This window comes from Triticum dicoccoides, chromosome 6B (genome assembly GCF_002162155.2).
Source record: "Triticum dicoccoides isolate Atlit2015 ecotype Zavitan chromosome 6B, WEW_v2.0, whole genome shotgun sequence".
Taxonomy (NCBI): domain Eukaryota; kingdom Viridiplantae; phylum Streptophyta; class Magnoliopsida; order Poales; family Poaceae; genus Triticum; species Triticum dicoccoides.
In genome coordinates, this window is record NC_041391.1 from 185,179,043 (window position 1) to 185,196,078 (window position 17,036).

The 17,036-nt window shown below is 42.2% G+C and overlaps 1 protein-coding gene and 1 pseudogene across 1 annotated transcript; both read left to right on the top strand.

The window, feature by feature from the left end:
- Positions 1 to 6,551: 6,551 nt before the first annotated feature.
- On the top strand, positions 6,552 to 11,492 carry LOC119322834 (zinc finger CCCH domain-containing protein 13-like). Its single transcript, XM_037596371.1, has 11 exons — positions 6,552 to 6,816; positions 8,299 to 8,436; positions 8,545 to 8,578; positions 8,870 to 9,002; positions 9,110 to 9,166; positions 9,438 to 9,535; positions 9,656 to 9,727; positions 9,854 to 10,038; positions 10,369 to 10,556; positions 10,817 to 10,999; positions 11,170 to 11,492. Exons 1-11 carry the CDS (start codon positions 6,657 to 6,659, stop codon positions 11,206 to 11,208), a joined length of 1,287 nt encoding a protein of 428 aa, XP_037452268.1. The 5' UTR covers positions 6,552 to 6,656; the 3' UTR covers positions 11,209 to 11,492.
- Positions 11,493 to 14,476: 2,984 nt separating this feature from the next.
- Positions 14,477 to 16,231, top strand: LOC119325979 (annotated as a pseudogene).
- Positions 16,232 to 17,036: the final 805 nt, after the last annotated feature.

Genomic DNA, 17,036 nt, shown 5'->3' on the forward strand with positions numbered 1-17,036 from the left:
ATAAGAGGGGCTGAGCAAAGCGGTAACATAGCCAAACAATGGTTTGCTAGGAAGGGTGAAAAGGTTAGAGGCTGACATGGCAATTTGGAAGGCTTGAAGAACAAGTGATAGGTAGCACAGCAAAGCGATAGAACGAAGCAACTAGCATAGCAATGATAGAAGTGAGATCCAGGGTAGTGGTCATCTTGCCTGAAATCCCACAAGGAAGAAGAATGAGTCCTTGAAGAAGACGAACGGATGAAGCCGAACCAAGCGTAGACGAACGAATCTTCACGATCGCAACGAAACAGGAACTATCGAAAAGAAGCACACAACATGATAAACACACCACACATGAACAAGGCATGATGCTCAACCAAGTATGATGCAAGACAAGACTACATGAAGTTACTCATGGCAAGAGATGATGCAAACAAGAGCAACACATCAAGGCAAGTTTAAATGAGGCCGGAAACAACATATAACAATTCCGGTAAGTCCTCATATGCAAATTTAGAAATTGGTCCAGAACTGAATAAACCTTATGTTCAAGTTGTTAAATAGCAAGTTAAGATGCACCACGATGAACTACACGAAATTCTAGTCAAGTTACATATAAAGTTCATTAGATTCGGAGCTACGGCCTAGAAGATATGAGCAAAACAAGTTAAACATGACATTGATGTAAAAGGCATTCAAACATCAAGTAAACACACTCAAAACATGGATGAAACAAGGTAATATGAAACTTCATGCAAAACTAAGCAAGTTTCATATAGATCACACTCAAAACGGAGCAATGGTTCAACACATACACTCTATACAAGTTTAAAGGACAAGCTGTCCAAAACAGCAACTAGGCATCTTACAAGCATTAAAACAATATGCTACAGCACCCTAACATGGTAACAAAAGACATGGACATGATTTACAAGTAAAGCATGACAAGACATGAACAGTGAGGAGGGGTAGGTCGGGCCTTGGTGGGCTGTGTAAAGAGGAGGTGGGCTGCGGGGAGAGAAGAGAGGAAGACCCGGCACAACGTTTCGAAGACCGAAACGTCCGACAAAATACCGACAAGGGTGCCGCTACAGGATTGACGGTTGGGCTATCAAACGAGTTTCGAATGCGACGAAACTTGACAGGCGCTCTGTCTACACTATAATAAGACCGCACGCCAAGTTTCAACCCATTTCGAGAACATTTTTCGGCCACTCACGAAACGAGGTAAAAGGGGGCGCCGGAGGATGTAGGAGCGTCGGATTGCAAAACGGACAACGGGGAAAATGCTCGGATGCATGAGACGAACATGTATGCAAAATGAGATGCACATGATGACATGATAAAATGCAACACGCAAGCAAATGACATGGCAACGACAGCGAATAACTGGAAGACACTTGGCGCATCGAATCCGGGGCATTACACAGCAGTAGCGAAGGAATCGCTCGATCGGGTTCAGTTAACAGTCATCGATAGATCGCTCGAGTTCAGTAACGCGTAGCCTGCAGTGCAATCGCTCGGGTTCAGTTAGAGCCCAACGCCTCGCCCGGGTTCAGTTAGAGCCAACGCCTCGCACACACGCGCATACGTGTATAGAGAAACGCACATCGCTCGGCCTCCGGCCATCCACCGTAACCGGGAACTCCCCGAAATTTTCCTCACCCTCGCTTTTACCATGGTTTTTTCCGTCATGGACGGCCCAAAGAATGTCATGCAACTGCATCACCGGCCCGCCCAGGACGAAAAGCCCATTTTCTGTCATGATTTTTTGTCATAGAAGTAGGAACCCACCACATGTATGATGATACCGGGTTTTGTCACAATTATCATCATAGAAGTGTCATATGTATGACAGAAAAAATTTCGTTCGGCCCAAAATATCACGGATGTTTTTTTTGTAGTGATTGGTCATTATTAAGAAATTCCTTACGAAAATCAGGAGCAGCCACCACAAAAAATATCTTTGTAGAGAGAAGCAACAGTGAGTAGTAGGGCCGCGACAGGCATGACCCACCACAAAGAACTCGATGCATCTCCCCTCCATCTCCCCATCATCGATTTCACATCAAAGATGTTAATTTCTCGCCGGAGGAGGTTGATTCCTCACCGGAGAGGATGACTACCTGTCAGATGAGGCTGATCCCTTGCCGGAGGACCTAGTTGGCCGATGCATGAGCCACTGGATGCCTAATCCTCCTTCTATGGCCAAGGTAGGCATGCACCCATGGCTAGGCATGTTTAAGCGACACTTTTTCTGCCTAATTTTTCATGCTTAATTTGAGTATCCATGTCCTTATTATGAAGTCATGGACGTAATCCAAAAATTTGAATAATGTTTAATCATTTATATACTTGTTGTCTTCTAATGACTACCCAATTTAGATTTTTATACCTTGTCCTTCTCAAGTATTTTGTTTTCAATTGCTATTTCTCCTTTTGAAAATCTTTGCTAATAATAAAGCACGGATTGACTCTGTGGGTTCACCGTCACAATATGTTTTTTCCTGTGAATTTACGTTTTCATTTCGAATTTAAAACATGTACTCGAGGTGGTACTAATTGGGGGAACTTTTAGTTAGAGAGTCGTACTCTCAACCAGCTGGGCCTCGACCTGAAGCAAGTACTTCACCTTCGGGCCGCGTCCTTCCTCTAATGGGCCTGCTCCTGCCACCTCAGACAAAAAAAAGATAAAAACAACTCGTGTATCACTGAAAAATATGTGTTCCAATTGAGTATCAAACACGCGACCTCGGCATATGTAAATCGGGTTATTGCCAGCTGTCCTATAATACGCGTGTGGTTAAAACTGATTCGCCTTGTATATTAGTCCCACCTTGCTCCTTTAAATCAAATCCCACCAATTTATATAGACAAGTGAGTTGAACTAGAATCAACCAGTCAAAAGAGACCCATTGAAAGAACATGCGGTGCCCCATGTTTGGTTTTGGTAATTGATGACAATCTCTATAGACTAATGGTTGTTTTGAGTTATATTTGAAGGATTTGTCCATAGGCTTTTCTTGAAGTCCATGTGTTGGTTTCAAGGAGTTTATGAGTTGACCAAGGTGCTATTAAAGAATTATCCAAAGATTGGTCATGTGAGTGTTGGGTTTATTGTAAGCATGTCTTGAAGAAGAAGATTGTGTGATCATTCATGTTTACCTTCAAGACATCATCCAAATGAAGAGAGTTGGAAAGATTCAAGGTTGATCAAGACCAAGTCAAGAGTGAATCAAGTTGATCAACTCACAAAGCGTAGAAGATGTACCGAGAGGGGTCAAGTGATCTCATGGTATGGTAAGCATTGTCTATTGTGCTTTGTGTACTAACCCATGGTCTATGTGAGAGTTCTATGTGGGGTTAGGTACGTGTTCATGGGCTTGCGTCAAGAGGAAGATATCACTCAACCCATGGAGAGGATGACATCAAGTGGTGATCGTCATCAAGATTGTCGTGTGCAAGTTCAAGTGGAGCATCACGAAGAGATCAAGTGCTTGAATTTTGCCATCCATTGTGGTGTCAATGGACTTGGTAAGATGTGATGAAGAGTGGGTCACCCATAGTGGAGTATGGGGGAGCAATCATCTAGTCTTCATCGACCCAACGCAATCAAGAAAGGTGGTCCAACTTGAGGGAGTCAAGATCGTCGTCATCTAGCTCAAGTGGACTTCGTGCAAGGCAAAGGTTTGCCCTTTATAGGTTTTATATTTTATCGGTCTCATGGTGATAGTTTGGAGACCGGGTTATAGGATCGATAGTCGTACTATCAAGGGGGGGCTCTCAAGTGAGTAGCGTGATCGTATCGTTTGTCGAGAGATCAAACCATTGCATCCTTGCATCATATTTCTTGATTCTTATTTGTATTTTATTTTGAGGTTTTAGAACTTGTGGTTATCTTCGTGAGAAGCTCTAGCACATAGTAAACGGATTTCATATGCTTCTTCTTTCGCGTTTTCGGTGTTGGAGGTTTTACCGGTCTTTTTGACGGGTACCGGTGACCGCCGACGGGGTACTGGTGACCGCCCCCAAAGGTTGCCAAAGTGTACGGGTTCGGTGACCGTCCCCAAGGTTGCCATTTGTACGGGTTCAGTGACCGCCCTCGAGGGTCCCTTAGTGGAATCACGACATCTTGCATTGTGCGAGGATGTGAGAAGATTACAGTGGCACTAGTGGCTTCTTGGGGAGCATTGTGCCTCCACAACGCTCCAAACGGAGATTAGCATCCGCAAGGGTGTGAACTTCGGGATACATCATCGTCTCCGCGTGCCTCGGTTATCTCTTACCCGATCCCTTTACTTATGCACTTTACTTTGTAATAGTCATATTGTTCTTTGTCATATATCTTGCTATCACATAGTTGCTTATCTTGCTTAGCATAAGTTGTTGGTGCACGTGATGCTAGTTGTTGTAAGTTTTGTGCTTGACAAATTAACCGCTAGATTTATTCCGCATTTGTTCAAGCCTAAATCATAATTATTTTAAAGCGCCTATTCACCCCCCCTCTAGGCGACATCCTCGATCTTTAAATTAAGTCCAGCTCAAAAGGAGAGAAGAGACCACATAAAGGCATGATGGCTCGTTCTAATCTTAATATTTTTCATGTGAGATTTTCATGAGTTATGCAATAGTGTTTCAGGGTCTGGCTACACAATTAGCTGCATAGGATCATCTTATGTGCATGTGTCGGTTGTGCCATGGTAAGCATTCGTTTATCCAAAAGTCCAAAAATACCAATGAGCATTTACCGTAAGAAAATTTTAGATCGCTCTTTTCTCTTTGTGTATGTGTGTATATAAAAGAAGCAACTATTATTTTTTGGAGATTGTGTTATTATGCAGAAATTTTGAGCTATTATGCATAATTTCTTTTTCTACAGAATGTGATATTGTGGATTGTGCTTCTTTTACATAAATGTTGCAGTTAAAAATACATCTCTAATAGTTTGCCCATAAGAAAGCAGCCCTCACAACGGAATCGAATGCTTGTGGACGACGGTGGGCATGGGAGTTTCTGGTAGAAGATTTGGAGCACTAGCACGTAGCTAGCCCTTGAGTGAGCTGTCAATGGCAATGGCAAGGGTGGTGTCTTCATGTCATCATTGCTTGATTATGGAGCTGATGTTGTTCATCGATTTACATCGAAGTTGTTGGGCGAGGGGGGAGGGGGGGATGGGTCAACCAACGAACTCGAGTACATCAGATTGGGTCGAGTGTGTAGTAAGTTTGCTCCGATATCATGCCTCTCAATGCATTTTCCCTTCAAAAATGAAATTGCCATCTCTTGGCCATTGGAACAGGCAATTCTATAGTTAATGTTGATCAGTCATATTAATTTACTCGGACTGATACCCCCTCTTGAGGTCATGCCACGATCCTCAAATGATCCATCATTTTTTGTTAGTAGCAACCATTCTTCCACGACATAGTTCCTTGACCCGGCAAATCTTGATTGATAGGAATCATTATTTTCTCTCCTTGCAACGCACGAGCATTTTTGCTAGTTATATTTACGCCATTAACATCGAGTTGTACACATGATCTGAGAATTTTATCCAAGCTTCCCAAAATTGGTCAATTTAATTATAAGAAATTATAATTTAATAATCCAAGCCTTTCTCAAAGAGTGGAGTGCACAAAATTACTTGTTTCTTTACAATAGACGGGCACATTTTTATTCCCAAACCCGCTCTCGTGACCTAGGAGACAGAGGCAATGACCAATTTACCCACCACCCCGGCGAGACACTCTCTCTTTATATGTCGATTTGATGACGAGAGGGAGAGTGGACCCCAAGTATTCATTTTGGTGGTGATATGGATATAAATAGATTTAGGTTTTATCTCCGATCGACAGTGGTGATTCGGTGGCGTTGTTGATGAAGTGTTCCCACCTCGCGCCTCATTCCTATGGTGCTTGTTCGTATCTCGGGAGACGGGTGAAGGATGGCGTGTCCCCACATCTTGTTCTATGGGCCTGTTTTCTCTTGTCTGCGGATTTGTCTTGGCGACGTTGTTCCTCGGAGCGGACAACATGGATGTGTGTCTTAGACTCTTAGTCATCCAACTCCCTTCTAACCGACAAAGTTTAAGCGCCATCGCTTTGCCGTGGAGCGTGGGAAATTTTGTGTTCACCTGAACATGTGGGATTCTACAGGGCCTCTCCAGTGTTTTCTTCTTTAGGGTTGTTGGTCTACATTAATTATATTCTGCCTACTGATTACACAAGCTTCTTGGGTCTCAACAAGTTTGCTCCGCTGAGACGGAGATCCAGAAGCGCCGCGAGTTTCACTCATGGCACATTGTCAATCGATGCATGATGAAGCAGATTTCGATACCTCCGAGGACTTAATGTTTTTATTTTTATTTTTTGAGGGCATTTTAATGGTCCGTGATGCTTAATAATATATGACCTTTGTTCTTTTCTTTTTTTTACTTGTTTTCTCATAGGCTTATTATAAAGGCCGAATATTTCAAGATTATCAAAACTGGTACACATAAATAATACGCTTATACACTGTGAAAAAAAAACATACTTATACGCCATCTCCTGGCAAGTGCCCGAACCCACCCCAGCCCATCCCCGCTCCTCCGCCCGACCCAGGTGCTCCGCCTACCTAGGGCATCCGCATCCTCCCCTCTAGCCCCCGCGATCGGGACACCACCCCGCCGGCTAGCGATGTTGCCCCCTCCGCGCCGCGGCCCGGCGTACAAGACCAAGATGTGCGCGCTGTGGCAGAACGGCAACTGCGACCGCGAGCTCTGCAGCTTCGCCCACGGCACGGCCGAGCTCCGCCGGCCCCCCTCCTCCCGGCCCACCTTCCCGCCCCACCACGCCGGTACGTACGGACGCCCGGTCTCCCCGTGCTCGCCCCCATTGCCCTCCTGTTCGGTCGATTCCTGTTTCTCGCCGAGATCCTCGCCCCGGGGTTTAGGGTTTCTGCCGTAGCGAGATGCGGGGAGGGTTGGATGCTGCGGAATTATCTTGATTTTCATGGTAGCCACGGTGTAGATCTACGGAAATCTAGATGCAAATTGAATGTTGAGGAATCTAGGGTAGGGAGTACCGCCAGAGATGGCTTAATGCTGGAAAGATTGGGTTTTGGATCCCACCAAGAATGGTCGTTCTTAAAATTCAGGTGATTTGTATCTTAGCGAAATGAAACGGTTACCTCTGAAGAACACCGCGGTCATTATGAGTTGTTTGCCAGCCACATGAACGACAAGTTACAAATGGTTAATTTTTATTTCTTGAGGAGATCCGGTTGACTAGAAGGATGTATTTATGAGAATTTGCCCATGCTAGTCCTTCTGAAGGAATGCTATGTCTGAACTGGATTATTATGCATCGGCGTTTTTGGAGCATTTTTCTATTTTCTAGGCGACATCATGTTGACAAGATATTTTTTGTGCTTGCTTCATGATTCATTTAATTTATGTGTTTCATGTGTTGTGGCTTATTGTGCCTGTGTGGTTTACTATAATTTTCGTACTACTGCTTGAATTGAACATCAGCTGCTGCAGATAGATAACAATTGAGTAAGCATTCTAACAACTGGAAGCTTGTTGCAGAATTAGGTGGCATTCTTACTGGTTGTCTTTTGATTTAATTGCCATCACAAATTTGTTAGACTCGACTGCTGCCAGAGGATAACATGGCCTTTTCTATAGATTTCTTCGATTGGTATTTCGATGATTTGTCGTGACCACTAAATGCTCGGGCTGTATCAGAAGGTGAACCTTTGAGGGTCTTGGCCTCCTTTGATTGATGCCCATAATATGTTTGATGTGCTATGATCACGGCAGAGTCCACTCTCCACTGAATGATTAGCAGGCTTTGCAATGAACCGAGTTGCATATCTTTTGATCATGGCACAAAACTAGTTTCATTGGGAAGTATTCTTATCGCTGGCAATCCAAGTCGCCGAAGATATCTGGACAAATGCTAGTACATTTATATGGTGATATCTGGATTATGGCAGACCTTATTTCATCATAATTGCTGTATGGGCTGTTTATGGAGCTTCCATCTATTTCACTTCAGATGATCAACATTATGAGTATTGGTATTATCCTAATGGATGCATCATTGTATCTTGGTGTCTGCTTGCGTATTATTTTTTGGCGCTGCGTTTTTTTTGCGTGGCTAATGACATTATCCTGGAGCTGCTGCTACTTATTGCTAATTGAATAATCTTGTAGAACAAGTTCGTGGTAAGCTTGACAGGCTTATGGGTGTCCTTCTCTCCTTATTGCTCCATTTTACTTTGTTGACATGAGTTCTTCCTTGTATAAAATTTGTAAACCTTCGTTTCTTTTAGGGAGAAGAGATTATAGAGGTGGTGATTTCAGAGGCAGGATTGAAAGGAGGTTCTCACCTCGCAGGAGGCATTCCCCTGGAAGAGATTTCAGGGGTCATCGTTCCCTACATGATCGAAGGCCAACTTCTCGAGAAAGGGGTAAACAAACTCTCTCTCTCTCTCTCACACACACACACACACAAAGCTGTTCACTTCTACGTTCTGCTTGCTCCTGCTATACGTTCTTATTTGTAATTTTGCTTGCAGAGTCTAGCTTTTCACGGTCTCCCAGCAGGAAGAGGTATATATTGCAGTTCAACATATGATCCTCGTCTTTTGGAGCCATTTAATTGTAAAAATACTTTGAACACATTAGTATTTTTTAAAGTTATTTTGTATTCTTATATGCTTAATTATTATCAACATAGCAGATAACTATGATTTGATCCAATCTAAATGGAATGCAATGCAGCACACTTCACTGCAGTCTCAGTGGATTTGTTGGTTTACTAGATATGTTCTATCTGTTTTGAATATGAGCAAGTCATGTTTATCTTGTAATTTACTGTTCATGTTATCTTCAATCTTTCAGTGAGAGGAGGCATGAAAAGAAGATGGATGATGGAGAAACCAACTCATCTAAGAGTTCTCCTATCTCTGATAATAATGATAGGAAAAAGGAAAAAGTCACTAGTGGTGACGAGAAAGAGGATTATGAAAAGGAGGTATGAGGCTTTGAGCACTGTGTAATCCAGTTTGTAGATCACACGCACCTTTGTCACATTTTTCCATATTGAAATTCTGAATTTTTCAAATTTTGAATATTGTGCAGCTGAAACAAGTTAGATCAGATATGGAGGCTTTGCGTGACGATAAATCTCATCTCGAGGTCAGTTTTTGTTTCATTGCAATATTGTGCATTGTTACACATCCACCCAGAAATGTATGTGTTTTTGCCAAACATCGAATCCAACTTGTTGCCAAACATCATATTTCTTGAACATAGCTAGTAAATGTTAGCGTACCATGTTAAAAGATTAAATTATTATTTATGCCCTTTTTTCAATGTACTCCCTCCGTCCCATAATGTAAGATGTCATTCACATCGGCCAACCTTCTAAAATCTTCACTCCGTGCTCTAATTAACATTTACTCTGTAGATTGTTTTGGATGAGAAAATGGACGAAGTGCGCAGGATTTCTAGCCAAGTAAGTGACCTTGATCAGCAGCTGAGGAGGGAGAAAGAAGAATGTCATAGGTATCTAAGCAACACCTGCGCATGCCAATTTGGTCATTTTCTTTATTATTTTTATCAATAGCAAGGTGGTTTTATTATCTAGATATCCTGTTCTCACATTGAATTATGATTCCAATGTAGAATGACGTCAAAAATGAAGAAGTTCCTAAAAGCTCATGTGCGTTTTATGAAAGCTCGGGAGGAGTTGAAAAGGTGCATACTCATCAATGTTAAATCTTGTAATGAAATACATTCTTGGCTTGCTTACCTCACTATATTCTATCTTTGCATGACTTGCAAGTTTGTAGTAACTAAGAATTGACTATTGGAGCTGTGCAGGTCACAAGCTCGTTTTGAGAGACTTGGTGATATGCTTGCTTCAGAAATTTTAAAGCGTGCTAATGAAGAAGCTTCCAGCGTCCATGTTGATGAAGATCTAAATGGACCTTATGAAAGGAGTCCAAATGCTACTCCAGCTAAAAAGAGATCAATCCCATACTCAACTAGTGATGAGGCAAAAGCTGGTAGGTTGCTTGGATTCTTTGATGATTATATATATACTCCTGAAGAACATATGATGATCAGTACAATGTGGATCTCGTACATATTTTTCCTTCCATATGCATCTTAACATGTTTAAGCAACCCATCTTATTAAGTATTAAGCAATACTTAAAGGTTCCGACTATGTTAATCTTAAGCATTAAATACATGTGATTAATTACTATGTAGAAACACTGGAGGGGGTAATTTTTTCTTCACATTATTGAGATTTCATTCTGTACATTATTGCAGAAATATCTTTCTATCATATTGCTTGTATACTTGCATCTAATCTTTTGTCCGGTTTTTCAGCTAAGAAAAGAAGAGAGCGAGACTCTGATACATTCACTAGGTCAGATAAATATAGGTCAGAAGGCGATATTACAGAATATGATAAAACAATTAAGGGTAGTGATGGAACAAAATCTATATATTTGAAGAAGAGACTCTGGGAAGATGAAAAGAATAAGCTTGGAAATGCTGCCTCCTCTGCAGACCAGGTCCAGTATTTCCCTGTGCCATCTTAGTATTGTGTTAATTGTCATATAATGATTGCTGGCTTGTTTATTACCCCATGCCATCTCAGTTTTGTGTTTAAATGTCAGATTGTGATTGCTGGCTTGTTTATAAGTAACGAGTGAACCTCATAGTTTTCCTTCATTACCGAGTCACTAGACTATTAGCAATGAATCATCTTGATGAATGAATTCTGCATATTACGAGCGAATACTTAATTGAGCAGATATTTTGAAACTTACAGGTGAAAGATTCTCCAGTGAAGCACGCTTTGCCCTCCACTGGCATGGCTGCTCGTGCCTTATATGACCTTAACGAGGCAGTTGAACTGGATGATAGAAACGAACAGATAGATGCATTGCTAGAAAACGATGCCGACGGGACTAGATCGCCTGTTCCTCCAGTGGGCCAAAATGCCTTCGAGCAGGTGACTATCCTCCAAGAAACCGCGAACCTGTTTTATCATACGCACTAAAAAATAGCATGGCATTGCTCATTTACGTTCTCCCCGCCTATATTTCTTATTATAGAAGAATGGTTATTGGCTTGCATATGACGAACATGCGTGCTCACAGTTTGTTGCATCTTCTTTCCCAGTATGAGGACCTCGACGAGGAAGTGGATGTGGACGTATAAGCCGAGCGCATAGTTGATATGATAAACGACGCGATGGCGGTGGCTAGCATAATACACCAGTTGGCTTCTGGGAGTCCGAAGACTGTTATTAGCATTTCCGTGTACAAAGTGGCATCTTTTGTGTTTTTTTAGCATAATATACCTATCTATTTGATATATATATTGGGTGTTTTTAGCTTTTTACTCAGAATCCTCGTTTTGTAGTGGCATCCTTTGGTGTTGAGCTGTGACTTTGTTGATCCTGGTTGCGGCCCGATCCGTGGAGCCTAACTTATTTTCGTGAATGGCAACTCTGTCTCTTCGATTTTGTCAGTGACGTTGCCGTGCGCTAGGGATTTCTATGTCATCTCTCAAGCCAATCAGCCCAGTACGGGTGACTGGTGCATTTTCTATAGCGCTTTCCCCGTTTTTGGCGTCACGGTGGATTATGGTAATCCTGGTTATCTAGATTATGTCTTACTATGGTAATCCTGGTTATCTATCTAGATTATGTCTTACTATGCAGCATCTGGATGGTGTATACGGCGTGATTTGATCATTCGTACGTGTAACCTTTTTTGCAACTAGGTCGTGAGTTTGAGGTTCTCTCTCCCATAAACTATGTGCACAAGCACATTATTCTCTTGAAGTAAAACACAATAAGGTGTCTTGCCGGAACGGGAGGGGTTGCCCACACAGCGGGTCGTCGCGTGCCCTCCTTGAGGGAGAACCGGAGAGCTTCTTACCAAGTGGTCAGCTTGGTAAGCTATCAACAAAAATATTGCAATGACAGAACCGGAGAGCTTCTTCGGACGTGCCTAAGGCCGACAACGTGTACATAGTGGAGTGGCATGGCTGCCCTTAAGGATGCCGACGTGTACATAGTGGAGTGGCATGGCTGCCCTTAAGGATGCCGACTGGACACTGCACCACTGCCGCGTGTACCATGACGGCACCACCATTGACGCGACGATGATGATGGTGAGCGCCTCGGAGGACGACAACAAAGATAAATGTCATGCGATGTTAGCTCTCTTGTCTCTCTTCGTCGTGAATCAAACGTCGTAGGTGCACCGAGGGTGTGAGTTCGGGAATCGCTGGAGGTACCTGAGCTCTTTGGCAGGATTGGGGATTTAGAGGGGGTGGATTTGACTAAATAGAAGAGCTTCTACACGTCATCTCCATAGCATTCATCACCCTAATCGATATCGCATACAACGCACATTGTAAGACAATCTTCAATCATTCATCTACAAGTAATACTAGTGTGTAGTGCGCGGCGGCACGCTGCGCCATATTGATTAACATGGTAATCTTTTTTTTCAAGGTTTGATAGTTCATTCTATGATTTAATTGGCAACATAGTAATTCATACATAGGAGTTAATGCGAGCAAAGGAAATCTATAATACACAGTAGTAGTAGCAGTAGATCGGTAGATGTTAAGTTTCCGTTCTTCTCTAAGAGCCGAGAAGGTCAATTCCCCGTCTGGGTTCGTTTATGTACAAATCCTTTACTTCTCATGTGGCATCAAACATTCATTGCTTCAAGTTTGTGTGATTTACTAATCGCATAGGATTCAACATTACATGTTACTTCAATCATGTGTTTTCATGTTACTATAAAATTCTGTAAATAAAAGAGACCCTAAATATAGGAAAAACTCACATAGAATAAGGCGTAAACAGACGAGTGGGGTGTTTTGGAGCTTTGCTTTTAAAAAAACAATCTAAAATTGGACTTCTCAGCTTTAAAAAATCTAAAAATTGTATAAGTATACAGGGATGTGATGTGTATGTATGCCAAATTTCAGGATGAAATACCTTGAAATGCAATTAAAAAAAATCATGAGCTTTTTTTTAGAACACAAAATCATGAGCTTTGAGGATGAATAGTGCATCTACTAAAAAGTCCTAGACATGTTCTTTCTTTTGCGCAGCACTCATTTTAACATATTTATTTCTAAGAAAGTACACACTTTTGAATTATGTCTCTAAGTATATGTGTATCTTTTCATTTTTTTAAAAACATGTAAATTAGTATTTTGATCGTTTGAAATTCGGCCTCCATGGAGGCCGAGCTCCATTGAGAATTTTCGCAAATCGACCTTACCATTTGCCTATAAAAGGTGGTTTGGACAAATCGTCAGAATACCCACAAAAGATGGGGAAAAAAGAAAGGATCAATTTCCCGGGTGGGGTGGGGCGCCGTGTGGTTTCCGGTACATGTTACACCCCTGGTGCGGCCTCATTCGTTTTGAATGATTTTTACAAGAAAAGCATAGGAACAAAGATTCCAGAGAAAATTTTTCTACACGTATAGGAATTTTGTAGGAATACTATTCATTTCCTATGTTTTAAAAGAATTTATATATTACTCAAAGCTTATTTTGTGCATAGGAACGAGGTAAGATAACCCTTAGGATTGCAAATGCCATCCTATCAACTTCCTGTATTATTCTTGAATCCTATGTTTTGGTTTCCTCCGAACCGAATGAGCCCGCAGTTCTTCTCCGATAAACAGATCTAGGGCATGTGAGGGAGGGATACTCCGAGGTTAATCGGAGGCGGCGGCCGTCGGGCGCCGACGCAGCCGAGACCCCTCGTCGCGCCTTGGCCATGCTCTCATCCAAGGACGCCGCGTGGTGCCGCATCATCGTCGTATGCAACGGAGAGCCGCCGCGCTGATTCGTCCTCGGCGGCTCGTCGTTCTGCATCATCGCCTCCTGTGAAGTTTCCGAAGAGGCGGGGGAACAACAAAAAACAGTTCTTCCTCGAGCTGCAGACGGAAACCGCTTCCTGTCTCCTCGAGGCTTGGTCCGAGTCTCTCTCGTCTTCGTTCTCCGGGTTGCAGCCGGAGGCGGAAATCGATCAGTTATATATACTCCCAAGCGCTCACCGCTCACCACCGAACCCATAAGATTCAGTGGAGAGCAGCCAAGACGCCGACCGCCCCACTCCCGCCGGCTATTTTTCTCCGTCCTCTTGGCTAATCCGCACAATGGCGGTGAGTTCCTTCTCGTCCCATACCTCTAGATCCGTTTCCTTTCGACCGTAATACCTCGTAATAGTATAAATATTGCATCATCGAGTTAAGAAAATTATATCTTTTGAGGCAGCATGGGGCAAGTCCTTTCGACAGTAATACCGCAGGAAAAGTTGCATTTTTTAGACTAAGAAAACTACCAGCATCTTTGAGTGAGGACATATCGGATTTGCGTCTTTGAGACTGTCAAAATTGCAGCTTTCATACTTCAATACAAAATCAACTCTGATTTGTTTCTACTCTAAATGCAGAATGACAGTTGTCCGAAGCAGGAAGACAATGGAGATGACAGGCTCAGCAACTTGCCTGAACATATTTTGCTTACCATCATTGATCGACTTGATATCCGCGAGGCTGCAAGAACCAGTGTCCTTTCTGGCCGGTGGCGGCACCTCCCTGCTATGCTCTCTCGACTTGTGATAAATGTTTGGGACTTCTTAGACGCGTTCAATTGCAACAATGATGAAATTGTTCGGGGCAACGAAGCTGTGGTTAAAGTGACAAAGAGCATCCTGGCACGCAGAGATTTAAGCCGAAATGCCATCCAGTTTCTGTGCATGACGTTCTTCTTGAGAGAAGATGATCCAATATCCATTGGGCATGCTGTTGCTCACGCCATGGCAACCCAGAAGGTTGAGATAGCTGAGTTCATAATTTTCACGGAGAGGGATGATACCCACTGCGACGACGATGATCTTGTCAATTACGGGCGACAATTCATGCTATTCTTCGGTGCATGTTCCAATGCATTTGGTGGTCTCACACGTCTTAACCTAGAGAATTTGAGATTCGGGGAATCAGACATCCCTAACATCCTCAACATTTGCAAACGGTTAAATCATCTACGCCTGTTCAATTGTGACTCAGGAAATTCGACCATGTTGCAAGTTGAGCACACACAACTCATTGAGCTTGCTATTGTTGATTGTTCTTTTGAAAGAGTTGAGCTCAGCTCACTTCGAAACTCACACGGATCATCTTTGAGGGTTGGATCTCTTTCCAAGATCCACTATCTTTTGGTTATGTCCCGTTGCTTGATGTTGTAAGCCTCACAAATGTTGGCCTTAGTTGGCACAAGATGGTCAGGTTAAGTAAGTTTCTTCGGGATACTATCTCTGTGAGACAGTTGCAGCTGGGATTTAAGTCCGAAAAGGTATGTCAAGATTCTTGTTTCTTAGCTGTGGTCATACTTCTTATGTGCTTATCTCATCATGTGTTCATTTGTTGCAGATTTGGGTTCAACCAGAATGTCTGACGGGAAGGATGGCATCCGTGTTTGACCAAATGCGGTTTGTGAATCTAGCTAATATTCCTGAGGGGTATGATCTCACCTGGACATTGTTCATTCTTAAAGCTGCGCCAATCCTGAAGGAGCTATACTTGAGTGTATGTTCTTACCTAAAGCTTGCTTTCTTCCTACCGCATGCACCTGCGCTCAATTTTGAATTTTGCAAGCCTTTCGCATCAAAATACAAATGGCTGGAAAACACTTAACTTGTTTCTGTTCACCTGTCTTTCTATGGCATACAGGTATGGGATCATCTGTGTATAATGGAAACAGATGCAAAGGAGAGGAAGTCACTCTCGTATAGTGAGGATAAAGGTGCACAGTGGGAATCATCTGCAACTGATTTCCAGCATCACAGTCTGGCCACGCTCGTCATCTTCGGGTTTCAAGCTCGAGACTACATGATGAACTATGTCAAGCGTGCCATGCAAATATCGGTCAATCTAAAGGATGTGTTCTTGTATGATCGGTTGACATGTGACAAGTGCTACGGCAAGCTTCCAAAGCCGTCGGAGTTTCCGCCTAAGTGGCAGCAAGGCTGTGTGAAGGAGATAATCACCAAGAGGATCAATTCGTCTGCCATAATTCACTTCCATACCGTCGCCAATTCAAGGGATGATCATCTCGACAAAATGTGGTTCCTGTAGTTTTTGTTTGGATAAACAGTATACTCCCTCAGTTCACTATTATAAGATGGTTTAACTTTTTTTTTTGATTCGGATGTATATGAATGCATTTTAGTGTGTTTGTTCACTCATTTCAGTCCATATGCAGTCTATATTAAATATCCAAAACATCTTATACCCCCTCCGCTTGGGTTTAGTAGGCCCCTTCCATTTTGTGCCAAAGTTTGACCATGAATTTAACTAATACTCCCTCCGTTCCAAAATGAGTGTCTTAACTTTGTACTAACTTTAGTATAAAATTGTACTAAGTTTGAGACACTTATTTTGGGACGGAAGGAGTAAAATATAAACTATATGTCCAGAAAACTATACCATAGAAAATATCTTTCAAATACAAATCCAACAATATACTTTGGGTAGCATGTACTTTATATATTTTTAGTTAAATACATGGTTAAACTTGGACCCAAAATACAAAGAGGCCTAATAAACTCAGATAGAGGTAGTATTTGTGATAGAGGGAGTAGATAATTAGCGATTAGTTTTTTGTAAACTTGTTTTAAACAAATTTTCAGTAAAACCGGTTTTATAAAAGGCAAAAGCTAAAACCAAACGAACAAAATATTGCAACAGATCAGAATGATCTCATAGCCGTTTGATCCCCGCTCGCGATCGCCAAATGAATCAATCGCACCCAGAATTATGACTGATCTTCTCTTGTGATTTAAGAATGGTTTCAATTATCATTAAAGCAGATAGATTTTTTTCCTGTGAAGTAAGGACGGCTTTTAATTCTCATTAATACAGAAAGATCTGTTTTTCCTGATTTAAGTAGTACTACGGTTTCAATGAGATAGTCTAATGAGAATTTAAGGAGATAGAGTAACTTTT

Excerpts from the sequence above, each read along its gene's own strand:
- LOC119322834 (XM_037596371.1), top strand. The coding sequence starts at position 6,657 with ATGTTGCCCCCTCCGCGCCGCGGCCCGGCGTACAAGACCAAGATGTGC. Across the intron at positions 6,817-8,298 it reads CTTCCCGCCCCACCACGCCG|GGAGAAGAGATTATAGAGGT; the intron begins GTACGTACGGAC and ends CGTTTCTTTTAG. Across the intron at positions 9,003-9,109 it reads AAGAGGATTATGAAAAGGAG|CTGAAACAAGTTAGATCAGA; the intron begins GTATGAGGCTTT and ends AATATTGTGCAG.